The sequence below is a fragment of the Passer domesticus genome, chromosome 11 (assembly GCF_036417665.1).
Source record: "Passer domesticus isolate bPasDom1 chromosome 11, bPasDom1.hap1, whole genome shotgun sequence".
Lineage (NCBI taxonomy): Eukaryota > Metazoa > Chordata > Aves > Passeriformes > Passeridae > Passer > Passer domesticus.
In genome coordinates this window covers 22,792,251-22,818,942 of record NC_087484.1, presented here as the reverse complement: position 1 = coordinate 22,818,942, position 26,692 = coordinate 22,792,251, and the positions used below count along the sequence as shown (strand labels likewise).

At 46.7% G+C, this 26,692-nt stretch overlaps 1 protein-coding gene and 1 long non-coding RNA gene across 2 annotated transcripts; both read right to left on the bottom strand.

The window, feature by feature from the left end:
* Positions 1 to 258: 258 nt before the first annotated feature.
* LOC135309630 (uncharacterized) lies at positions 259 to 25,673 on the bottom strand. The gene is made up of 4 exons (XR_010369826.1): positions 24,465 to 25,673; positions 23,839 to 23,888; positions 23,312 to 23,704; positions 259 to 880 (listed from the first exon to the last, which is right to left on the bottom strand). It is a non-coding gene; the product is annotated as an uncharacterized LOC135309630 (long non-coding RNA).
* On the bottom strand, positions 1,671 to 10,336 carry LOC135309628 (endogenous retrovirus group K member 24 Gag polyprotein-like). Its single transcript, XM_064435804.1, has 2 exons — positions 6,899 to 10,336; positions 1,671 to 3,504 (listed from the first exon to the last, which is right to left on the bottom strand). Exon 1 carries the CDS (start codon positions 9,110 to 9,112, stop codon positions 7,163 to 7,165), a length of 1,950 nt encoding a protein of 649 aa, XP_064291874.1. The 5' UTR covers positions 9,113 to 10,336; the 3' UTR covers positions 1,671 to 3,504; positions 6,899 to 7,162.
* Positions 25,674 to 26,692: the final 1,019 nt, after the last annotated feature.

The window sequence follows — 26,692 nt, the reverse complement described above, 5'->3', positions numbered from 1 at the left end:
GAAAGTAAAACACAGCTCTGTCTGAGACTCAAGGCACCCAGGCAGGAGTTCCTTCAGGTATTACAGCAAGTTTCAAATAAATCCATCATCACAAACAGTTTTAATTATTTCCAGCCAAATGCCTGTAACCTTGGCAAAAAACAATTATTGAGCAGGCTATTGATCTAGTCAGTAAATAAATACACTTATGTCATCACTGAGCTAGAATCCTCCTGGGTATAAAACCAAAATCTTAAGGACGACTAGTTATCTGACATATGATTTTAATTAGGATTTATTGATTAAGGGTTTTTAAAAACAAATGGACTTTCTTAATAAAAGTCCTAGCACAGGATTTTCTGCAAAGTTAAATAATGTCTGGCTTGCTGTATAACAACCTGTGACCCACATCCTAATTACTTTACTACAGAAATTTGCTTTTTATTTCAAGAGAAGAATGCAGACAACATTCATTCCAAACACCATGGAAGCTGAGAAGGCCTCAGCCATCAGAACCACACAGGGAATTGTTCTCAGTGCCTGGTCCTTGCCTGCTAACCAAGGTGTTGCAGTCTGGTAAAAAAGAGTGACAGGAAAGAGAAGAAAAGCACAAGAAATTATTAAATGCTCGTTCTTCCAATGAGCTGGACATGAGATCAACCATAACATCTCCTTGGATCTCCTAGAGTTCAGTGCTTAAGGACTCTCCAGAAAGTCCCACCATTCCCAGGAGGTGAAGTTGAAGGTCACAGGTTGCTAATGTGTGTGGGCTGATGTCAGTCTGGGATTGATTTTCCATGCTCAAGGTCAACCTGAACCCTTGAGCAGACTCATTTCAGCCCTGGTGCTACTGTGGATGGCAAAAACACCTCTGGCTCCTGCAGGTGGCAAGGACAACTCCCTGTGGAGGAGAAGCTCCATCAGAAGAAGTTCCATTATATAATTTAATAACAATAATATATAACTATTACTAATAATACAAGTACAATATCAATATATCAATATATCAATATATTAATATAATATAATAGTATAATATATAATATACAATGGTAAATAATAATAATAATAATAATAATAATAATAATAATAATAATAATAATAATAATAATAATATTTCTTCCATTATTTTCCATTATATGATTGTTCAAATCAAAGTCCATCTCGGGGTAAACTATATGCACTCACATTGCTCCTACTGTAAACTGTAACCACCACATTTCTGCAGCCAAGAGCCTGGCCCTATTCACCAGCAGCTGAGGCAATTTTCCACACCTCAGGTGAAAGCCACAGCATCCCTCCCCTGCTCTCCCTTCCCCACTTCCTGAGCAGCACATAACATGATATACATGCCGCTCTCCCCATCTAAGAAATAGACTGCTAATTTGTTAGTGTTACATTGAAGTTTTATCCCTTGAGGAGGAGATATTTTCTTTAAAAGTAACCATTTGTGTAATAATCTTTTATCCACCCCAGTCAGGAAGAATCAGCATTTCCTGAGATGCCGAGTTGCTGTCCGAGGTTTTTTCTCTACTCCCCCGGGCGGGGGAGGAGGCTGCACCGGCCGAGCTGTGGCACAGCAACTGACAGCCGGGGGGCACTGCCCAGATGCGCCGGGGGCGTCCGGGCAGCGCCTCAGCAGGAGGCAGCAGTGATCAGCAGGAAGGCAAAGTAGAAAAGAGGGACCCGAATCAGGGCAAAGTCCAGAGTGCTTTAATGTCTCCAGGGAACGCCAGCCGAGTCGGGACCACGAGGCAGGGGTACAGCCGATTATAAAGGGACGGAACATAGAACATTTCAACCAATGAGAGAGAACTTGGGACGGAACAAACTCGTGACAAACATGCCGGCTCGCCAATAGGGAATGCGACAGGGAGGGACCCTTGTTCCCGATCCAGTCACCCACCGAGGAGGGGAGAACTTTCTGGAAATAGGGAAGGGGACAGTGGCTGATGGACAGGAACTCAGGGAGGGATTGACAGAGGGTAACCAGGGGAACAGGGGTGGAGACAAAAAACTGATACTCTCAAAAGGAGGGGTTGCCAGGGGAGGTGGTGGGGGGGGGGGAACCCTAGGACCGAACCATTATAACTTTAGGGGGAAACGGAAGAAACCAAATGAACCCTGCACCACAACATCTCCCTCTTCTTTGTTTAAAATAAAAATAAAACTAAAATTGTCCTTAAACTGGTGTAGTAACTGAAAACCATAGGGAGGATTGAGGGGCTTGCTCCCAATGCGTCTTTTCACAGGAAGGTTCTTCAGGGATGGGAGCAGGGTCAGCAGGAGCCTCAACATGGTTGATTTGGGGGGTTGAGGCAAACAAAATTCTGGTCAGTAACTTATAGATTATGCAGAAACCAAAAATTAAACAGAGTAAAACGAAGATAATAATTAAAATGGTACGAATGATGGAGCCCACCCAGCCTGTCACTCCCATTTTGGATAGCCAGTCCCCCAACCAGTCCGAGGTCTGTTGTCGGATGTTGTTGACGTCCTCGGACATCTGGCGGATGGTGTGTCTGGCGTCCTCGGCTCGTGACGACAGGTTCATGCAGCAGAGCCCCTCAAACTCCTCACAGTGATGGTTGTGAAGTAACAAAAGGAAATCGATTGCCGCCCTATTTTGGAGGGTCGCTTTCCTCGTTGTTTCCTCGTCAGCCAGGAGGTCCGCTAGGGCAGTTGAGGTCAAATTCGCTTGCTTCGCCACCCAGCACTCGAGGTTGCCCAATTCCCCTAGTGCTTTAGCTGCGGCCACCCATGGCAAAAATACCGAAACCGCAATATTTCTGGGTCTAGACCAATGAACAATTTCGGTGTCACATTCTGGGTCAATTTTGTGGGTGTCTCTCTTAACTCTGGCCAAATCCTGTGTGACATTTTTCGTTTTCCAATTGAGAATTTGAGTATAGTTGGGGGTAAGCAGCGTCAACCGCCCAAAAGTACAGGGCCCTCCGGACAGGCGAGGGGGAATTCCAGCCCACGCTCGGTTACCGCAAATTAGGAACGCGCCTTTAGGGAGGAGCACGGGTTTCAAATAAAAGGTATTGGGAACATAAACGGTGGTGGTGAAATTGCACCAGTTCTTTGTTTGATACCTCTCATTCTTAAAGTGTACCACCCGGTCTGGGATCGCACCTTGGTGAGGGAGGAAATGGAGGCAGAGGGAGGCGCGTGCGGAGCCGAGCAGCTCGAATTCCGTGGGCTCATCAGTGGTATAATTAAGAAGTTTCATGATTTTTTCCCACCAGTATCTGGGATTGATGGAACCAACAGGGTCGAACTCCGGAAACAGGTGCTTTAGGTGGGGGAGTAAGGGAGGGGGAAAATCATCCAACCCAAATGGAATTCCCACAAGACAAGTCGAGAGGGGGTCTGCTGCAGAAGCTGTTGATAGGCACAGGTGGTCTTGCCCCATCGCTTGAGCCAAGGTTCGCCAGACATTCGCCTTTGGTTGGGGAACGATCCAGGGGTCGGCTGGGTGGATCATCAACAGGAGCGAAATCATGATGAAGAAGGGTCCAACTGAAACAAACGAAGGAAATAGGTTAATACAGAGGGTTCAGCTGGTGGCGGTTCAGCCTGGGGGGTACCGGACCTACAGACTTCTTTTCTTCGTCGTCTCCAAGCTGCCTCCTCCACCTGTGCTGCAGAGCCGATGTTACGGGCTCTTCCTGGAAGGTAGGGCTTCACCCACTTGGAAGGGACCCACCTCAACCCTGTGGGGGTGGACACGCAGGCGTATCCACGACCCCACGTAACCAGGTCAAAGGGGCCCTCCACCTTCCAGGTTTCAGGGTCTTTCACCAGCACAGGGGGTTTCGCCCTCAGGTGCATGTCCTGATAGGTATTAAAGTGTCTTGCGATGGGCGGGTTTAGGCAGTCAAAACTACAGTTAAGGAAGTTGATGGTGAATAAGGCCCTGGCCAGCCGGATCTGAGGGGACTCCACCTTCATAGCACCTTTTTGATGTTCTAATGTACGCTTGATGCTCTGGTGGGCCCGCTCAACCACCGCTTGTCCTGTGGGAGAGTAAGGGATGCCGGTTTTGTGGCTTACCCCCCACTCCTGCAGGAAGCTCTGGAATTCCCTGGACTTATATCCTGACCCGTTATCAGTTTTTATCTCCTTGGGGATGCCCAGCACAGAGAAGGCATGTAACAGATGCTTTTTAACATCTGCTGTCTTCTCCCCTGTGTGGGCAGAGGCATGGACGGCCCCAGAAAAGGTGTCCACAGAGACGTGTACGCACTGGAACTTGCCGAATTCTGGGATGTGTGTAACATCCGTCTGCCAGATCTCGCAACTTTTGAGTCCCCGTGGGTTGGCGCCGGTAGCCACTACGGGCAGTTGGAACGCCTGGCACTGTGGGCATGTGGCCACAATTGCTCTCGCCTGGTCCCTCGTCAGGTGGAATTGACGGACCAGGCCAGGAGCATTTTGATGGAATCGTTGGTGGCTGAGTTTCGCCTGTTGAAAGGCGTCTGGGAGTGGGGCCATCTCAACTGGGGCGGCTAGGGCATCGGCACGCCGGTTGCCCTCCGCGATGAACCCCGGTAGGTCGGTGTGTGACCTCACATGCATAACATAGAAGGGTTGCTCTCGGTGGGAGACCAGATCTATTAGTCTCGAGAGCAAACTGAACAGGTCCATGTTGGAAACCTCCTGAAGAATTGCACTCTCTGCTCTGGAAACGACACCGGCGACATATGCAGAGTCGGTTACTAGATTAAAAGGCTGAGAGAACCTTTCAAAGACTCTGACCACTGCGGCCAACTCGGCAATTTGAGGTGAACCCTCAACCTTTTCAATGTCTGTCTTCCACCGCCGAGTTTGAGGATCCCGCCAAGTCACCACAGACTTGTGGGATGCTCCGGACGCGTCTGTGAAAATTGTCAGAGCTTTCAAAGGCTTCCGACTCTGAACTGTCTTTAACGACAGTTTGAAATTCATCCCTGAATTAAACAATTTGTGGGCCGGTTTGTGAATCGAAATTTGCCCAGTGAACGAGTCCAGAGCAAATTGGAGAGCTTCGTTTTCCAGGAGTAGATGTTCCAGCATGGCCTTGGTTAACTGGCCCGAGTTCAAATTAATTGGAACATGAATGCATGAAAAGTCAACACCGGCCAACTCCCGGATCCGGAGGCGAGCCTTCCGGATCAACTCAGCTACCAACTCTTGTGGCCTCGTCATCCTCTTGGACCTATGATGGCTGAGGAAAACCCACTCTATAATCAAGAGAGGGTCCCTCGAACCCTGGTCCTTAGATGTTTTGGTGGATGACTCCCACTGAAAAATCAACCCATGCGGGTGTGGCAGCTTTCCCAGTATGATAAAATTGAACGGCAAGTCTGGGTTGTACCAATGTGCCTGTCTCTGCGATAAGATGTTTTGGACCTTTTCCAAGGCTGTGGCGGCCTCCTGGGTAAGGGTCCTGGGAGAACTAAGCTCCTCTCCCCCTTTCAAAAGATTGAAAAGGGGGGCTAGGTCTTCCGTAGGAATACCCAGCCAAGGTCTTACCCAATTCAAAGACCCACACAGCTGGTGAACATCAGCCAAGGTTTCAATTTTGGTGTTAAAGGCCAATTTCTGCGGAACAATGGTCCGCTTGGTGATCTCCAGGCCAAGATACTTCCAGGGTGGCATCCTTTGAATTTTTTCTTCCTGGAGCTCGAACCCTGCAGAAGTCAATGCATTGATTGTCAGGAAAAGCGAGTGGGTAAGTGTGCTGTCATCAGGTGCACACACCAGAATGTCATCCATGTAATGTAGAATGATGGCATCTTTTGCTGCCTCTCGAACAGGGGACAGCAAGGAAGAGACGTACCACTGGCAGATCACAGGACTCGCCTTCATTCCTTGTGGTAGGACTTTCCAATGATACCTCTTCCTTGGGGCTTCTCGGTTGATGGTGGGAACCGAGAAGGCAAAGCGTGGGGCATCGTCAGGGTGTAGAGGAATTTGAAAGAAACAGTCCTTTATATCCAATACAGCCAACTTCCAATTTTGAGGGAGCATGGTTGGGGACGGCATCCCTGGTTGGAGAGCGCCCATATCTTCAATAACATTATTAATTTGGCGAAGGTCGTGCAGGAGCCGCCATTTGTCCTTGTTTGGTTTTTTAATAACAAAGACAGGGGAGTTCCATGGTGAATTGGACTCCACGATGTTGCCTTTGTCCAGCTGCTCCTGTACGAGCTCCGTGAGCGCCTTTAACTTTTGTTTGTTGAGCGGCCACTGCTCTACCCATATCGGAGAATTTGATTTCCAGGTTAATTTTTGGGTAGGGCGCTCTTCAGTGGCCGCTACTGAAAAACCTGAGGAGCCGTTGGCAGGTCAATTGTGGCTCCCCATTGGGCTAAAACATCTCTCCCCCACAGGGGTTCCGCATAGTCCATTACAAATGGGTGAATAGAAGCCAATTGCCCATTTGGCCCCGTAATTTGTACCACGCTCTTAGACTGCTTAGCCAATTGTATGCCCCCTACACCTTGAACGCGTTCAGCCACGTGTTGCAACTCCCAATGTGGCGGCCATTCCTCACTAGGAATGATCGTCACATCCGCCCCTGTGTCGAGCATGCCACTGATTCTGGTCAATTGACCATCCCTGCTCACACTACACGTTAGTCGGGGTTTCCCCTTTCCAATTGCATGAGTCCAGTTTACGCGCAATGTTGGTGTTGTAGCATGTGTTGAAGGTGGTATTGTGTTTTTTAATGATTTAAATAACTCCACAGGGATGGCCTGGGCTATAATTTGACCCTTTTGCAATGTAACCGGTGGGCGTATGCAAAAAAATCCCACTGCAAATGAATCAATGGCATGTGGTAATAAACCCGGAATGATGGTGATTTCCGGTGGTGTGCACTTAGTGTCGCCAATGACAACGCACTCACTCTTGATCCGGTTGCAGGTACCTGGTGCCTGAGGTGCGACCATCGCAAGATGGCACTGGGAGTCCATGATCTTAACTGACTCGACTAACTGCAACCTGTAGGGCGAAACCAAAGAGGAGGTGGTTAGAGACGTAAGAATCGGTGTTTTGCAAGAAGTCAAGTCCGGTAAATTGTGTTGAAGAGTTGGGTGGGTAAATTGGGATCCCCTCCCCAAATCCCCTTTCTTAGATGTTGAGTCACCCGCCCCATTTTTGTCCTCGCGCAGGGAGGGGCTGCGCTTCTGCCTTAGTTTTTTTGATCTTTCTTAAAACCCTCCTGGGATGCCGTCTGCTTCCTCCTGAACTCATAAAACTCAGTTCGGAGTGGGCAGTCCGGCATCCAGTGTTCAGTGTTGCCACAGAGGTGGCACTGTCCACGCGGCGGCGGCCTTGGCAGGGTATGAGTCCATTGTGGCTGTGCGGGCATTGCTTCAAAGAAGTTCCTTGGTTCGGCAAAGGACACCCGGCGGGGCGACGGCTTGGTGTCAGTGTCCTGCCGAGCGATGACCGGAACCTTCGTCTGGCAAACCTCTATCATTGCCTGGATGGTGGGAGGCGGGTCCAAGGGCAGGCTGAGGATGGCTGCCTTGCAGGCGGTGTTTGCATTGGTGGCAGCCATCTCGAGCAGGACGCTCGGTCGAGCGCTCTCGCTGTGGACTTGCTGTTCTATAGCCCTGCGGAGACGCTCGACAAAGATTATAAAAGGCTCCTCACTGCCCTGGATTATTTTAGAAAATGTAAGAGATGGTACTGCAGTCTTCAATGATAGGAAAGCCCGCTCCGCTACCTTGGCGCTTTCCCGGAGCACAGCACGGGGGATATCCCTTGCTTGGATCGCCCCGTCGGCCCAATTTCCGGTACCGATAAGGTGCTCGGTACACACCGCTTCACCACCACGGATTGTGCTTGTTTGGGTATCTGCCCATAAGTCTGGGAGAATGTCCCTTATTCCCTTTTTCCATGCCTCTTCCCATACCCCGAATTCAGTGGGGTTGAGAAGACATGAAAAAAGTGTCCGCAAATCAGCAGGAACAACATTAGTTTCTAATAAAGAGGCTCGAAGGAGTCCCCGGAAATATTCACTCTCCCGGGAGAACTCCTTTTGAGCCTTGCACAGCTCCTTGATGGTGGAGTGGGGGAATGGGGTCCACTGCGCTTTGACCGGTCCCTGTCCCTCCTGCTGGTATGTGACAGGGGCTGCAGTGATCACAGGTGCAAGCCCTGTGTTCCGGTTCTCCAACCCTGCCCCCCCCCCGGGAACCGGGTTGTGGGAACCAGGAGGTGGGGCGTGGGAACCAGAACAGGGGAGGGAGGGGCATTGCGTGGGAACCTGGGTGGGGCTGGGAGCCTGGGCGGAGTCGAGAGCTGGGACATGCTCCGCCTGTGGGTGGTAACTTGGGGGCGGGGCTAGGGGAGGGGGAGGAGGAAAGGGCGTGGAAGAGGGTGGAGGAACAAAGGGTGGGGCGAAACAGGGGTGGGCAGGGTTTTGTAGGGGAGGGGAGGGGACAACAGGCTTGGAGGGAAAAAGAAAAGGATTGTGGGAAGAAGACAGGGTTTTGGAGGGAAAAGCCATGTGGCCACCTCCATCTTGAGCTCCATGGGAGCCATTTTGAGACAGAGTCTGAGAGTAGTCACCCTCTGGAACTAAGAACTCAGCTTTGGGCTTGACAACCGGGGACTTCGGGGTGGGGGAAACAGGGTTCGGGGAAGAATCCCCCGAAGTCTGGCCAGGACTTCGGAGGTGGGGGGTTGGAGGACCCTGAGGAAAACCCGGGGGATGGCAAGAACCCGGCACTGTGCCTGTGTGAGCTGTTTCCCTTAGGATTCCCTTATTCTGAGGTACAGAGGAGGTGGAACAAGGATCTAGGACTTGGGGACAGGGCGAACATGAACCAGGGGGTAGTTGTTTCCTCAGTTTCCCTTGTTCGTTTAAAGCTGTAATAATTTGGAAGCTCCAATAAACTAATTTTTTACTCTTTGATTCCCCCTCAGAATCCAATTGAGATAATTTTGTTCCAACTGAATTCCAAAAATCTATCCTATGAACCATTTCAGGGGTAATCTGAGGAAACTGAGTAAACAACCACATTATTAACTGCTTTAACTCCCTCTTAATTAACTTAATATTTCTCCCAGCAAGGATAGTTATAACTTGGAGATAAACTCTTTTCTGCTGTGTCGACAGTCTAGCACCCATGCCGACACAGAAAACCCACCCCTTGGAGTAAAAATAAATATAACAGGAACAGAAAAAAAACCCTCAGCCACCAGCCCTAACCCCACCGGGTCTGGGACGAAACCACTGACCCGACCAGACGAAACTGGGGGGGGGTTAGGCGAGGGGGACCACCCGAAGATGGGGAGCTGGGGGTACTCACCCTCTGACCAGCGCCGACTGGGATAAAACTCCAAGGGAAGGGACTTCGCCGGGGACCGACTCCGGGGTGCAGAAGCTGCCGATCCCGTCCCGGTCCGGAGCCACGCCTCTACAACGAGGTCTGCTCACAGACAGGGTAGTCTTGACGTCCACGGAGCAACCGATGAACCATGCAGGAAGGGCAAAACCTGCCTGCTGGCCACTAACCTCCTGCCGCGGGGTCCGGGGCTGTCCAGTGCCCCACGTTGGGCGCCAAAACTGCCGAGTTGCTGTCCGAGGTTTTTTCTCTACTCCCCCGGGCGGGGGAGGAGGCTGCACCGGCCGAGCTGTGGCACAGCAACTGACAGCCGGGGGGCACTGCCCAGATGCGCCGGGGGCGTCCGGGCAGCGCCTCAGCAGGAGGCAGCAGTGATCAGCAAGAAGGCAAAGTAGAAAAGAGGGACCCGAATCAGGGCAAAGTCCAGAGTGCTTTAATGTCTCCAGGGAACGCCAGCCGAGTCGGGACCACGAGGCAGGGGTACAGCCGATTATAAAGGGACGGAACATAGAACATTTCAACCAATGAGAGAGAACTTGGGACGGAACAAACTCGTGACAAACATGCCGGCTCGCCAATAGGGAATGCGACAGGGAGGGACCCTTGTTCCCGATCCAGTCACCCACCGAGGAGGGGAGAACTTTCTGGAAATAGGGAAGGGGACAGTGGCTGATGGACAGGAACTCAGGGAGGGATTGACAGAGGGTAACCAGGGGAACAGGGGTGGAGACAAAAAACTGATACTCTCAAAAGGAGGGGTTGCCAGGGGAGGTGGGGGGGGGGGGGGGGGAACCCTAGGACCGAACCATTATAACTTTAGGGGGAAACGGAAGAAACCAAATGAACCCTGCACCACAACACTGAGATGCCTGTGGGGAGCCTCATGACTCTGCCTTCCAGGTAAAACTAATCCTGTTTCTTTGTGTCACACAAAAAGCATATGAACACCCAAATCTCTCTGCAGCTCTATTAGAACTATTTAGTCCAGAAAATGTCACAGACATTTGATTTTTTTTGAAGTATTTAAGGAAAGGAAAAAAAAAAAAAAGAGAGAACAAAACTCCAAACCCCTCCAGAGTTCTCCTGATGCTTGAGTGACATAAATATTCACTAGACCATGGGAGACTGCAGTCTAGTTTGTTTAAATTCAATTATGTCATTGTCTGCACCAGAATGACAGGGGACTAATAAATGCAGGGCATACCTGGGTGAGGGAGGAGAGGAGCTGGCTGCCTCCCTGGCAGTGCTCTGCAGCATGAAATGGGGCTCTGTGAGCTGTGTGCCTGCCTGATTACTGTGCCTTTACCAAGTGTAACCCCACGACTGAATGTCACCAGGAGAGAGTGAAAACTTCACTGCTGTCACTTTAATTTCCTTCCCACTGGGTAATTACAAATGAGACTGTGGGCTGGTTTATTGTCTTTTTCTCAGTTCAGCTGAAGCTGTGTAAACATTCCTGACAGTCTCTCACAGGGGTAGCTCCATCCCTCTGCACTGGGGAGCAGAAATGTGGAGCAGCAGCAGAGCAGGGCAGTGACCTCTCTGCAGCTCCAGAGAGGATCAGCCAGCTGCCTGAAAGCAGCAATGTCTCTTCAGTGTGAAGTCAAAACTGCTTTAAAACCAGAAAAATTATTTTCTTTCAGAACAAACCAGAAGCTTTGATCTCTCCCCCAGCAGAGAAAACCCAATAAATTTCATTTCCAAACCAATTTTTCATTCTGAAAATGAAAGCACAACCAAGGACTTATCTGAGACCTGATTTCTGGATGTCAAAATCTGAGACAAGTCCAGCAGAAGAGCAGTTCCAATGCTTGATGGAAGTCAGTCAAGGCCTGGGTAGGTTTGGGATTTCAGAGGCTTGGCCCAGCTTGGAGGGGACAGCCAGCACAGCTCTCCCTGGGGTGACAGTCTCCAGGGCTCCAGTGCTGGCCTGGGGTCCAGGCAGGGTGTGGGGACCACCAAGGCTCCGTCCCAAGCTGCACAGCCCCCAAGAGATTCCCTGAGAACTGTGGAAGAGGTTTTACAGTGACTTCTGTGAGCCAGAGAGAAGTTTGATCAGAGGATCCATGTTTACCCCTAAAAGAATTTCCTACCAAGGTTGTTGACACAGAAACCAAGAAAGAAAGAAGGATAAATAAGAGAAACTTGCAACTGCCCTATCCCAATGAGCACTTTGTTTGTCTCTTGTGACCAATGAGTAAAGTGTAAACCTATGAGTTTTGTAAGAATGTATAAAAAAGCATGCATGCTGGAATAAAACCAGCTTGAAACCTTCTGAAAATTGAGTGTGTTGCTTTGTATTGTCTCCATCTCAACTACAACAGAGAACAAGCCCAGTTCAGACAAACTTGTACTTTCAAGTTCAGATGCTGTTTCATGGAACAGCTCCCATCTCTGGCCCTTTCCACTCCCACCTGCAGGCAGGAAGGGTCACTTGAAGTCCCAGCAGTGACAATGGGACTTCCAGGATAAACAATCTGAATGTAGCAGAGGCAATTCCCAGCCTGGCCCAGAGCCTGCTGCTTTTCCAGGAGACCACGGTGATCGCTGGCAGCTGCATGGTTTACAAATTACATTTACCCTGGTCATGGCAATCACAGCTCCTTAACTGCTGGCAACTGGTGTGTGGGTGCCTGGACGCTTTTCTCTCCAACAGGTTTGCCATTTTAAGCAATTTATATCTGTTTGCTTCAGAGAGAAAACAAACAGCAAATGATAATGCTGGGGAATATTTGCTAATTCCCCACACCAATGAAATACAACTTTGAATGGTGTTAGCTTCCAAGCCATACATAAACCAGCAGCTGACTTATTTACTAGCTCTGAAAAGGAGCTGAGGATCAAAACACAATGATAATTCTCTTCATTCCCCGGGGCTGACTGCTGTGCAGGTGCTGAAAGATATTAAACACACTCCTGAACTGGAAATAGGAATGGGATTGGGAAGGAGTGACCCCAAACCCAGCCTTAACAGACTAAATTTAGCCCCAAAAATTTACACAATTTTTTTTAACCTCATTGCAAACCATAGCAGCTTCCCCAAATGTATCCTGCAGGAAATGATGGGGCAGAATTATTCCAGCAGAACCTCCTGGACCTGGTGCTGATGGCAAGAGCAGAGACACAGAGTCCATTCTCCTATTTGGCTTCTGTTTGTCACAGAAATTTATGAATACTTTAGATTGTCTTGCAAAGAAAAACCCAAATGGCATGTGACATTCCAGTTAAAAACCACTAAGCAGGGTGATTTTTGGTTCAAGAGGTGGAGAGAAGATGAAGAGGCAAAGAGGAGTCAGCTGAGAAATGTCAGCCATGACAAAATGGAGAGTGGCCTTGGTGGGTGGGGTAGCAGCCTTGCCAAGGCAGCAGAGCAATCCTGAGACATCCCTGCAGTGGTCCTGCTGCTGGGGAGGAGGATAAAACCTTAAACTGCCTGGAGACTCCTGTCCTGGCTCCTGTCCTGGTGTGCACCCACAGGGACAGCCCCTGCTCCCCCTGCAATCACCTACCTTCATCAGCACCTACCCCAAAATGAACCAGAACGGCAGAGGTGACCACAGGGCATGACATTTAAAGCAGAGAACAGGCAAAAAAAAAACCCCAAAAACCCAACAAAAAACCAAACAAAATAAAGATTGCTTTTTAAACTTGGTTCTGAATTAAGAACAGAATAGGTCTTTGATTATTACTAGTGCTAGGATTTCTATTCCAATGATTTCCCACAGCTCTGTTATGGGCAAGAGGCAGGAGAAAGAAGAAGAAAAAAAGATAATAATAATAATAACAAAAAAAAGCCAGCACAGGCTGTTCTAGTCATTTCAAAGCACAAAGTAATCAGATGGCCATCTTTCTGAACAGGTGTGATTGGTGAGAGGAAACCAAATGTCTTTGCTTTTCCTTTTTAAATTGTAGGATATAAAATTATATCTTTTGTTGCATACAGGTGCTCCATCCCCCCTGCTTTAAATCACATATTTATGCTTCTTTCCAAATCGCTAAGGGAGCAAGCTTTAAAATAAAAATCTGGACAGTCAGAGTGATTAATACACAAGGTTCCACAGGCTTTGGAACAGAACATTTGCATTACAAAAAGCTATAAAAAGTAAAAATTTAGTTTTCTCTGAAGTACCAGAGCATCTTTATTGCAAACCTTTTTTTTTTTTTTTTTTTTTTTTCTCAGTAGTCTTTCTATAAGTTACACATCATCTTTACCACTTTCTCTCCTTGTTCATCTCTGGGTTGAACTAGGGGCTCAGACAGAGAGATTTTTAATAGGAGTGAGACAGCAGGAAGACGCCCATGCAACATCAAGAGGAAGTTTGATGCTGTATGTAAATAACGAGCTTTCTTCTCTTTGAGACTGCAGAAAAGAGAACAATACAGAATTTCTGTTCCCATTTTGAATGGGTAAATGTGAGGATTGTGGACTCCCATCTCTCCCTGAACAGGGGAGATCACAGCCTGTGCCCAGGTGATGGGGATAACATTCAAATCACACAGAAGCCACAACCAGCCCTACGTGAGCTGCAATTCTGTTCAACCTTTGATTTTTAGATTTACAAGAATGTTGCCAAGTTATAATCAGGCAATGTGACTGACAGCAGTGCTGGCATTGTCACAAAGGCGTGCTAATGTTAAATTTCCTGAGGGAAATGGGCTGGGCAGGGGGCACAATGCTGGGCTGTGACATCCCCAGTGGGTTAATCCAGTGCTGCAGCCCTTTGCCTGGGCTGTGAGGATGTGTGCCCAGCCCCAAATGACAGGATTTTACAGAAAAGGTGGGACTTGGTGGATAAATGATGTCTGAGGAGAGGGTTGTTCCTGCAGACATCCCCACAAGAATGAGGGTGACACAAACCCTTGCTCTCTGTGGCCCTGGTGCTCCCAAGCAGGGCTGGTGGACACTGCACAAGACCTGCAGGAATGTTTAGTCTCAGCTTTTCCCCCTCCTTTTTTGTTCAAGTACAAATTAAACACCAAAGCACACTTTGATGTTGAGTGAACTTTCCCTTTGTTTAATGATCTGTGAGTTTAACTGCTTGTTAACCAAGAGCAGCACTACTATTTAATTCTGCAGCTGCCAAACAAACTGGCCTTAATAACAACCTGCCATGGGCCTGTCTCTGTCCCTCCCTCCCATTAGAGGCTGTTCCCTACCAAGAACACACTTTCATCAGGTTGGCTAAAAATAACAGAGTTCACAGCCTCTTTTCTGAAAGCAGAGATGATTTTAGAATATATGAAATTTCCATCTGTCTGCTTTCACCTCTCTTACTTTGTACATACTTCACATAAATCCTGCTGGCCTCTGGTGGCTGTGGGACATGTGTTGCACCACAGGTGGAAGGACATGGAGTCCTCTTGTATTTTTGGGGTTCCCAGATGAAGGAAGGAATGATGAATCTGACTCCATGTTCTCACAAGGCTAATTTATTATTTTATGATACCATATTATATTAAAAAAATACTAAACTAAACTATACTAAAGAATACTAAAGAATACTAAAGAATACAGAAAGGATACTTACTGAATGCTAAAAAGATAACAATGAAAACTCATGACTCTCTCCAGAGTCCTGACACAGCCTGGCCCTGGTTGGCCAAAGAGTGAAAACAACTCCCAGCAGAATCCAATGGAACAATCACCTGTGGGTAAACAATCTCCAAACACATTCCACATGAGCACAACACAGGAGCAGCAAATGAGATAAGAATTGTTTTCCTTTTCTCTGAGGCTTCTCAGCTTCCCAGGAGAAAAATCCTGGGCAAAGGGATTTTTCCAGAAAATATGACTGTGACAGAGTCCAGTCTATTCCTTAAATGGCACAGCCTGGTCAGAGTTGCTTCTTGCCAAAGCTAAAGTTGAGTGCTCAGTCTGAAGTGCTCCCACAATGACCCCCACACACACAGCCAGACTGTGGATGGAAGTTCATTAAATTCCACCACGACAAAATCCAGACTTAAGGTATATTTCCATCACTCTCTGATGTTAAGCTTAATATGAATGTGCTTCATTGCAAGAAAAGGTGAAAAAAGGCTTGAAATCTGAGCCCTGGTTTTCGATGTTACCCACGTTTTTACTGTTATCAGAATGATTTAAAGAAACCTAAAGAAGCCCACAAGGTGCCAGCTGTGCCAACAGGTGCTATAAGCACTGCACAAAAGATGTATTTTCAGAGCTGTTGGGAGGTTTGCCATGTTCTAATCAAACTGGTTCTTTATTCCTTTAGAAAAGTTCAGCTTCCCCCTAACCTCAAATTACAAAATTGCTGCAGCAGCCTGCAGAGGCTTTTAAAATAAAATTGTACATTTGGATAAAGAAAGAGGAGATAGAGGAGGGAACCATTTCCATGGAATAGCTTGGCCTTAAAAACTTATTGAATGCTTTGGTTAGGCCAGAATGTTGTTCTTTTGTTGCAAAAGGAACAGGTGAAAGGGTGGCATTCTGGTTTTGTCAAGCTCAGTGAGCAGTTTGCTGCCAGGATTCAGAGGGGCAGGCACTCCTGTCCACCCCTGAATCTTTTCAGAGAAATTTCTACATGAAGTTTAGTTGCTGAACGAAAAAAACAAAAAGATGTTTTGGGTGTCCACCCCCATCCTGAGGCTTTAAGACCTTCCCAAGCAGTGGGAAAAAGCCTTCCCCACGCCTGCAGTCCCAAGATCAGTAACAGGACAGGTTCAGAGCTGTGCTCCCCTTCACAGGCACCCTGCACTGGCTGCTGGCTGGAAACGATGCCACAGGTGATACCTTATGAAGGCTGACCTAGAACAGAGACTAGACAGAGATAAAGAATAAAGCAGGGATTTATTCAAAGGCCTCCATGGATGCACCTTGGGCAGCACAAGAGCCCAGCCAGGGCTGCACCCAAGATGAACCAAAATGGTCTCAAAATGCACGAGTGCTCACAGGGTCCCTCACTTTTATCACTTCTGCTACATTTGCATATTGGAGTTAATTGTCCAGTTCCAGCTGCAGCCCCTGCAGTCCCATCCTGCTTGTTTTTCTCTCTTCAGCCCACGTTGTTTGTGCTTTTGGGCCTGAGATTTGGATCATGTGTTCTTGGTCCCCAGCTAGAGAAGGAATTGTTTCGTCTCCCTACCCTCTGCAGAGAGTTCACCATCCTGTAATATGAAGCTCAGACCCACAAGCTAAATCTGAAAAATACCAAAGCTAAAACCTGAGGCATCACCAGCAAATGGCTTGGGCTTTCCCAAGCTGCTGGATTTGGTAAATGGAGCTGGAAGGCCTCCCTGACCACCCTGGCCTGCCAGTGGCTGTGCTCCATCCTTATCCCTGCCTGCCAGATTTCCTGAAGAGAGCTTTCAGCACTGCTCACAAACACCATTACTGTAGCTCAGCCTCCTTTCTTTTTTGGCTCCCTCTCCCAGTAATACTTATATTACTTAAATGTGTGACTAATAAAACCTAAAACCAGGAATACTGGTTCAAATATTGCTCCATGTTCTGCCAAGTGGTCCAAAGGAGCCTCCTGAAAACATAAGATGCTACAGAATCACTGAGTGGGTTGATTTGGCAGGAGCCACAGTGGGTCACCTGGTGTCACCTGGTCTCACCTCCTGTTTTAACACCTTCTCCAAAGACGTGCCTGCCAGCTGCTTGCAGCCCTAACCCTGTCAGTGAACTCTGGTAACAGCACAGCTCACTGAACCATGGCAGCTCTGTGCTGGATTAAACTCCTCAGGGAACCCCTGGAGTGTTAAAGCCCATGAGGGACTGGCTCGTGTGCAGCCAGAATCCTGTTTATTCCCAGGCTGTTACACCTGGACACCCCTGTTCTGAGCTCAGCACCTGGTGCTCAGAGGTGCAGCCTCCCTCAGAGCTGCAGAGTGCACAGCACCCCTCAGGAGACTGCCCCAGTGACTCATTCAAAAACCTTTTTCTACTGGATCTCATCTGACTTTAGCTTCCAACATTGCTTGTGCTCTGCTCTTTGCAAGATCAGAGGTCTCATCAGCTCATGGTTTTCTCCATTGTTTTACCATACAATGTAATGAAATCTTTTCTCATGTTCTTTCTCTCAAGGTAGATTCACTTCTACCTTCTAAATTCAATCACATTTCAGTCTCCTGTACCAATGACTTTTTTCCTATTCCACTGGCACCTTTATATGGGTAAAACTGCATCCACATGGGAAATGGTCCTGGGAAAATTACCACAGGGAAGTTCAACCTCTCCCCTTCCCTGCTGATTCACACTAGTCAAAAACTGGAAATAAAATTATTCCACACATAACTCAAATGTGGACTTCCCTCTAACATTCACTCGAAATTGTAAAGCATTCAGGTATTTTGTGCTTGTTTTGTCTAGGAAAAAAGAGGACAGGGTGCCTTTTCACCCAGATGAGCATCCACTTTATAGATTACTTGAGTTCAAAATGAGATTTAAAATAACTCTCAGCTGTATAACCTACATAAAATTCTCCGATCTTATGCTCAAGGAAGGGAAATATCCTGCTAGAGCAGTTTCACAATTTTATTCAAAGGACTCTAAAATACATTTTTCAGCTTTCCAGAAGTACGTTTTGCTGCTGCTGCTGCAGCTTTTCAAGACTCAATGCAATTACTTGTTAATAAAATCATGGTTTAATAAGTTGGCAGAAAAATTAATACCACTTCCATTCTCTGCCTTAAAACAAATGAAAAGTAGGAAGGAATTGAGCTGTCTCATTTCTGAAATGGGAAGCAGATATTTTTTAAAGTTCAGATCATTACCAAGTGTAATATTCGTATAACAAGTTTAACTGACCTTGTGCTATTACTTCTCTGGAGTTAACTTTGTGAAAAATGTATTACGAAACCTAAAAAGAGGAATACTGTTGCAAATTCTCCTGCCCTGCACACCAACTGAAGTGAAAAATAACTCTAGTGGGTCATATGTGTGCCATTCACATTCTCTGAACATGATTCCCTCACCCAGGATTTTCTCCCGGGAAGCTGAAAGGCAGAGAGAGGCCTCAGAGAAAAAGGGAAACAATTCTTATCTCATTTGCTTCTCCTGTGTTGTGCTCATGTGGAATGTGGTTGGAGATTGTTTACCCACAGGTGATTGTTCCATTGGATTCTGCTGGGAGTTGTTTTCACTCTTTGGCCAATCAGGGCCAGGCTGTGTCAGGACTCTGGAGAGAGTCACAACTTTTCATTATTATCTCTTTAGCATTCAGTAAGTATCCTTTCTGCATTCTTTAGTATAGTATAGTTTAATATTTTTTAATATAATATGGTATCATAAAATAATAAATTAGCCTTCTGATAAGATGGAGTCCTCCTCATCATTCTCTCCCCTCGTTGGGGATGCCTGATTTACAATAATTATGGACCCAATTTGTGTGGCAACAGGAAGCTGTGCCCACTGCAGGAATTCCCATTGTGGAATGAGAAACCTTGGACCACTGGAGCTGACTCCAGCTGGTGCCTTGGAGTGGCTCCCTAGAACAGAGGCTAGACAAGATTCAGAGACTAAAATGGGTATTGTATTTACTGGGACCCCTGTGGCAGGGAGGAATGATGCATCTGACTCCACCTTCTCAGAAGGCTAATTTATTATTTTATGATACTATATTATATTAAAGAATACTATACAATACTAAAGAATACAGAAAGGATATTTACTCAATGCTAAAAAGATAATAATGAAAACTGGTGACTCTCTCCAGAGTCCTGACACAGCCTGGCCCTGATTGGCCAAAGAGTGAAAACAACTCCCAGCAGAATCCAATGGAACAATCACCTGTGGGTAAACAATCTCCAACCACATTCCACATGAGCACAACACAGGAGAAGCAAATGAGATAAGAATTGTTTCCCTTTTTCTCTGAGGCTTCTCATCTTCCCAGGAGAAAAACCCTGGGCAGAGGGATTTTTCAGAAAATGTGAATGTGACAAGTGGGTGTTTATTGAAGGCCTTCAACAGCCACACCCTGGGCAGCCAAAGCCTCCCAGAGGCTGCACCCAAGATGGACAATGGTCACCAGTTTTTCAGACAATTTTAAGTTTTGACCATTTACATATCAGGAGTTAATTCTCCAATTACAGCTTCAGGTAATGAAGTTATTTACTCCAAGTTTCCCCCCCCAGCTCACTTTTGTTTATACTTTCTGGGGCCTGAGGTTGTAGGGTGTTCTTGAGCTTCATGCCTAGAGAGGAATTGTTTTCTCTGAATAAAACAATAGCTGACAGCTATGAAGTTCAGAGTTCTGCACTAAAAAGTACGGGATCTGAAAATATAAAAGATAAATCCCAAGGCATCCCAGACACTGCAGGCCCTAAAGCAATTGTACTGTGCCTGTAGGGATGGGAAGGACAGGGTTTGTGCACAGCTTTGTGCAGACCCTCTTATCTGCACTTCATGGGATTGAGCAGCAAACCAGCAGAAAGTCACCTGTCCCCTGTGGCTGTCAGGGGACAAAGAGCCAGGGAAGCAGAGATGGTCACTCTTCTTTTCCCACCTTTTCAGTCCCCAGTGCATCAGGCTAATGACCTTAAACAAAACCCAGTCCAGGCTGACCTGAAGCTGTTCAGTGCAGCCACTCAACTGCAGTTACTCTTTATGCCATCAAACTGAGAAAAAGCTGTTTACTTGGATGCAGCACCTGCCTTTCCCTTGGAATAGGGAAAACTGAGTTAATTTCCTGCTTCTGCTTCAGGGAGAAGGAGGACACATGTACCAGGCAGCTCCAGGTTTGTGTCTTGCAGGGGGGAGAGGTGAAGCTCTCCTCAGTTATGGGAGCACTGACACGGGGAAGGAAAGAGAATGGCTTTGCTGGTCTAGTGCTCGAGACTTGGGGCACTGCTGTGGGATAGAGCCACTCCATTTTAACATTTGAGATCTACTGAGGGCAACAGAACCTACAGGTGACTGAAAATATAGCCAGGTCAGAATGCCTTGTGGCTAGATGTCTGTCTGGAGTGGAAGAACTGCTGAGATTCAGAAGGGAGCTGACCTTGGGTCTCCTGCTGAAGGGAGTGCCTGGATGAGGAGCCACCTGAAACATCATTTCTGGTCACCCCATCTGGGCAATGACCCATTACAGCTGCAGAAGGTGTGCAGGGGCTCTCAGCATCCCAGGGGCTGGGGAGAGGTGAGCTGGTGGGAGAGTGCTGTTGTAGAGACACTGAGCAATATATCAAAGGCTTTTTTTATTGCTCCATGTTCTCCTTTTTGTACAGTTTTACAGATCTCATGTGTGACTCCAATTGGTCAGTAGCTTTCTTGCCAATTACTTTATTGGTTAGTAAAATGTATTTTACTTGTTTATTAAATTTCTCTATTCTTAAATTGTTTACTTGTTTTCTTCACTGGTTCTCATGGGATAGATTTCATGTTTATGTAGGTGCCAGTTGTTTGTCACCCAGGAATAGACTGTTGTGTTAATGAACTGCTCACACCAGGATTGTTCTCACATGAGACAGAAATTATTCTTTTTCCTGGCTTCACAGAGTTGTCAGCCCTGTGGGACAATGACTACTTCCTGTTCAATCTACATAGGGGACTCTGACCTTTCATGGGTCTGCTATCTCCCACTGTTATTTCAGTATAAAACATATATATGCATATATATTTAACTATATATACCCTAACAACTATTTCCTTTCCACAGGCATTCCTCTCATAGGGACAGAGGACAAAAATTAAAAAGAAAATTCAGATAAAGTGCCATAGAGGGAATTAAAAGGGTGTTATTCAGCAGAGGATACATGGTGAGTCCCCTCATTGCCCTGCAGCTCACCTTCCTGCCACATTAGCCTTCACTTAATCTCAGGAAGTGGTTTTATGACAGTCAAAAAAGAATTCTGGACACTGCAGGTAAAATGTTTTGTCTCATCAATATTTATTTTTTCCTCCCAGTGAGTTCTGCCAGGTTTGATTTTTTAAATTTTTTTTATTTTATTTTTCTGCTTTACCTTGTAAGATCTCAATTATGAATGTGCAGAGCTTAAATAAGGAATTTGAAAAACTTCTTAATATTAAGCATTTCCAGGAAATAATTTCTAAAACCCTGTAATGCTGCACATGGATGGTTCAGAAGAGAAGTAATCAACCAACTCCGTAAATGTCAAGGGGAAGATTAGCCTTTACTTCTGATGAACACAATTCAGCAGCCACATCAAAAGTTGCCTTTGCATGTGGAACTAAAAGGACTATTTCCTGCTTTTCCTTTGACTTTTCTGTAGCTGCAAGTTTATCTCATTCTCAGAACCAAACCCACCTTGATCTAAAAAGCTGAAACACCTTTAAAGCCCATTTAACCCCTTGCTGTAGTTGATAGAAGAGTATTTTGGCTGAGTGTTTCAGATAAGCAATTGCAGAAAGGGGATTTTTACTTTGATTTTTGTTTGGATTACAAGATTAGCCCACCAGCTTTGAAAACCATCCAGGAGGAGCCTGACTCTGAATGTCACTTAGCTTGGTGTAGATATTTCTTGCTGTTCAGGAACGTGAAGGGCCAAAGCAAAGCTTGGTGACCTTAAATGTTCCACACAACTACAAACAGTAAGCAAACACTGCCAGTCACAAAGATACATTCCTCACCACTTGTGGAAACCCAGGGCACTGGGAATATTTCTCTGTCTGCTCTGGGCTGCCCTGACCCCCGGGGCAGCACTGACTTTGACCCTCATTCATGGAGAAAGTTTCCCAGAATTCAAGATAGACTGGAATCCACAAAAGTGTGAAATAGATTACAGAGAGTAGTGTAGGTGTATCACCTGGAGAGAAATTTAGGGTTTGGGATTTTTAGTATGTTGTGATGGAAGCAAGATGGAGGGCACAGGGTGTTGTCCTGGGTTTCTTCTTCATGCTTCTTCTTCCTCCTTCTTCTTGGGTTTGGGTGATGTTTTGTAATTGGGCAGAAAAGTCTGCATTGTGGGCTCTTTGGGATCAGTTATTGGGTTAAAAGGGGAAATAACCTAGGTGTCAGTTCTTAATTGGACAGTTTAGTCTTAAAAGACCTTGTAACAAGAGATTGTTAGCCATTCTGTGCCTGCTAATGAAAAGCTGCCAAACTCATGGTTGTGAGGCTGTTTTACTGATAAGAAATAATAAACACCTGAGTCCCAACATGAACTACTGTCTCAAGTGCCTTCAATCCATACCTAGAGAAACCAATAGCCACTTTTGGTCAAAAAAGAACCTACACCTCCCTGTTTGGCAAGGGGCTGAGGAGCAGAAGTCCCCTAAGGGCTGTTCTGAAGCTGCAGGCACTGAAGTTCTGCCTTGGGTCAAGAGCAGAGCCTGGCAGTGCAGGGCTGAGCCAGGCAGGACCCACGGTGCTCTGGAGCCAGCAGCCAGCTCCAGAGGCACAAGACAGCAAGAAGCAGGGCAGGCTGAGGCAGGCTGCTGATGCCTTAGCATTTTAGCTTTGATATTTTTCATGTATTTATAATCCTGCAGTTCTTTAGTGCATAACTCTAAACTCCACACACAGTGTGAGCTGCTGCTTTCCCATTTTGGGCAGACACAATTCCTCTCCAGGCCTGGCAATCAAGGACACCTCACTGCCTCAGGCCCCCAGAGATGGAAGCAAAAGTGAGTTGGGGGAGCAAACTTGGAGTAAATGACTTCATTACCTGAAGCTGTAATTGGAAGATTAACCCCCAATATGCAAATGGCCCAAACTTATAAAAGTGTGAAAACCCATGACCCATCATCCATTTTTGGGTGTAGCCCCTGGGAGGCTTTGTCTGCCTGAAATGTACCTGAAGGCCCTTCAATAAACAGAACTGCTTTTTATTCCCTTAATTTTGTCTGGCCTGTGTTTTTAGGTACTCCCAAGAAGGCATTACTACCCTGGTGTGCACTGACATGTGTGCTGTTGAAAACAAAACATCTCCTTTCTGGGCTGAAATACTTGATTTACCACTTCTTTCAGATACAGATTTTATGCACAGAGCAAGATTTAAAAAATATTAGAGAATTTATTGAGAAAATACCAATCTGTTTGAGTATAATTACACAATCCTACCTGGTGTCGTGGGCTGATCTGCCAAGATGAGCATCAGCAGAGCAGCAGGGCAGAGCCCTGCCCAGCCTGGCACAGCCCTGGGGTGCCCAGGCAAGGAGGGCAGGGTGGGCTGGGTGCTGGCAACAAGGGTCAGCCACGAGCATCAGACAAGCCCAGAGTGATGAGGGAGGTCCAAAGTCACCCACAGCACATCAGGGCTGGTGGTGAGATGAGAAGGCAGAGCCAGGGCAGGAGAAGAGGATGCAGAGCCTGTGGGACAGGCAGTGTGTATCTGCAATGTGACTGCAGGTGCCTTCTCAAGATGGTGAATGTGCTGGTGGTTTCCTTATTCCAACATTCTGGTGGCATCCATGATGGAAATGAACTCAGCTGTAGCAGAAAGGATTGGGTGATCTGGGAAAAAAAAATTAACAATTGTCTAAGATTAAAATAATTTTGCTTTTTTTAAAAAAATAAAAATATTTTTTAAATGCCAGTAAATTAATATTACAGCTATTTGTTTTTCCCCCAGCCATGATGACACTTACATTTCTGGCACTTACAGGAAGCAGAGACACAAGAATCAAGTTTCTGTTTCCTGTTCATATGTAAAATCAAAGGAAAGGAAAAATGCAATTATGAGATTTATAAACTACTTGAGAGAGATATTTCCATGGTAAACTCTTGAAAATCTTTTGTAGCACAGATATTTCAAGGCACTCAAATAGTACTGAGCTCTTTATTTGCCCTATAAACAGCGAGACAGTAATTTCACAATCTGTCAAATGCAGAAGCAAACAAAACCAAACTGCTTGTTGAACCAACAGAGAAACAGATGACTGTGAACATCACTGATTTTTGGTCTTTTTATTCCATCCTCAAGTGATCCAACACTGTCAGTGTGATCACTGTAATACGTGATCACTTATTGCCAAGCTGTTTTATAGCAAAACATAAGAAAATCCAAGTTCTCCTGTCTGTGGGATAGCAGAAAGCTGTGCAGGATTCTGGGGAAAAGTAAAAGTTCAGTTTGTGGAAATAAATGAGCACATTAACTGGGCTCCACACACACAAAACATCACAGACAGCTCCAGGGACAGGGGAGCACATTCATGAGCACCCTCAGCAGATCTACTGACAGCAATTGCTGCTTTGTTTTTAAAGCATTCCTGACCTGTTCCAGTCCCTGATTTGATAAATGCCTCTCCCTCCACATCCTCCACCAGTCCTGACCCCTGGGTGGGAAGATTGTTCCTTTCGGCAAATTAATTTTCCCAAGAACTTTCTATTTGCAGCCATGACTGGTTTTGGAACTGGCAGTTTGAGCCCTGAAAAGTGAGGGCTGCTTTCCCCTGGCATCAAGGCTCCCATGAAACCTTCATTCCTTTCCTAGCCTGAGGAACCATTCACTCACAAGATGGAAGCTTATCAAAGAATGGGTTTGTGGCCACAGCTCTCTCCCAGGATTTTTCCCACGGAAGGCAGTGAGAAGCTCAGAGAAGAAGAGAAAGCAATTCTTATCTCCATTCACTGCTCCTGTTTTGCACATGTGGAATGTGTTATGGAGATTGTGATTCACTCACTGGCACCCAGAAAACAGGCTGAAAAGTTAAATTTAGTAAAAAAATTCAGCCTTAGCATGTAAGATCCTTTGAGGTGAAGTTCCTCCTTTGCTGTCCCTCTCTTTCCCCCTTCCAAAATGACAGCCACTGAGAAACAGAAGGCTAAGTGTCCTTTGGGACTCCCAAATCTAAACATGGTTAAATTAACTCTGGAATGAAGCATTTCTTTTCTCTGCACTCTGCCTTTTAATTTATATCTCCATAATCCATTCATAATGTTTCTAGCTCCAGTGGTTTCTCACCCCAAATCTGATGAGCAGGAGCTGATGGTTTATTCTATGTGTGCTGGCTGACCTGCAAGATGTGTGAGTGTTTTCCTGCTCAAGGCTTGCTTTGTTGGAATAGTTCCTTCCCTGGGTTATAACCACATTTCTTGGAATTTTTTAAAATTCATCAGGAGGATGGTTGAAGCTTGAGTTCTCTGCCCCTGCCCTGCCCCTGGCCATCAGGTCACAGCCTCCCTTCCCAGCTTGCAACAAACAGTCCCAGAGGGGAACAGACCTGTTTGGAAATGGTGATAGGAGAGGGAAGAGGTGTCTTTTTTAGTCATCACTTTTTCTTCTACTGCAACTTTCAGAGATGATAAACAGGTCAATACCCCACCAAGGTGAAGGAGCTTTTAGGCTGTCTGGGGTCTGGCTGTTTCTCAGTGGGATTGGGGTTGGTCTGGGAGTTTCTCAGTGGGATTGGGGTTTCTCTGGGGTCTGGGAGTTTCTCAGTGGGTTTGGGGTTTCTCTGGGGTCTGGCTGTTTCTTAAAGGCAGGAGTCCACAGCAGGGACATGGCCCAGTTCTGCAGGACATTGTCATATCCCCACTGCTGCTGTGCTGGAGGGGAGGAAGATTTTGGTGGTGTCAGTCATGTCATGGTTTGACCCTGGCACAATGCCAGGGCCCCCATGAAGGGTATATTTCCAAAATGGTTGCTGTGAGATGTGACCCGGGAACAGAACAAAGCAGGCTCCCATTTGGGGATGGAGGGAAAAACACAACAATTTATTTATTACAAATCTAGAAAGGAACACATACTAAACTAAGAATGAAAACCTTCTAGACCTTCCTCCTCCTCCTCCCTTTTCTCCACAGATTCACCATCCCTCAAATTATCAACCCTCAAATCCATCAGGGAGAGAAGAGTCCCCCCTTGCCTCATGGGCCTCCCCTGGAAGCACAATTAAAACCTCCTGTGCTTCCGTGTCACCCATGGCCCCACCCAGAGAACATCAGCCCTCGTGACTTCTCCCCCCCATGTCCAGTGCTCTCACCACTGGACACGGGCCAGGACTGCCTTTAGGGCTCCCCGTTTAAAGATGCTCCACCCACTTCCAGAAGCAGCAGTCTCTCAACTCTTGGGACACCAGTCCCCCCCAAATTTCACCCCCTGGGGCCAAGGGGCCTCATGAACAGTGTTAACTTTGGGACACCAGTCCCCCCCCACATTTCACCCCCTGGGGCCGAGGGGCCTCGTGAAAAGAGATCTTCCTCTCCGTGGAGACAGAGGGCATCTCACACCCCCTTCAGCCGTCTCTGTTCACGCTGCTGCTTCACTCTGGACTCCTGGGTGTTGCCTCCCCCTAAATACAGTCTCTGGGTTACAGGGAAAAAACACGGGTCTGTCTATGGCTATACAAGAAAGAGTCCAGCCCAAGGCCACTCCATCATCTCTTCCACTCAGGATTCTTCTCTCTTCCAGCTTTCTTCACGCTTGCCCATCTCTCATCTCTCTCTCACCTCATCCTGATTCAGGAGGATTCAGTATTTGTAAGGTTTCTATTAGTCTAC

Excerpts from the sequence above, each read along its gene's own strand:
- LOC135309628 (XM_064435804.1), bottom strand. The coding sequence starts at position 9,112 with ATGGGTGCTAGACTGTCGACACAGCAGAAAAGAGTTTATCTCCAAGTT.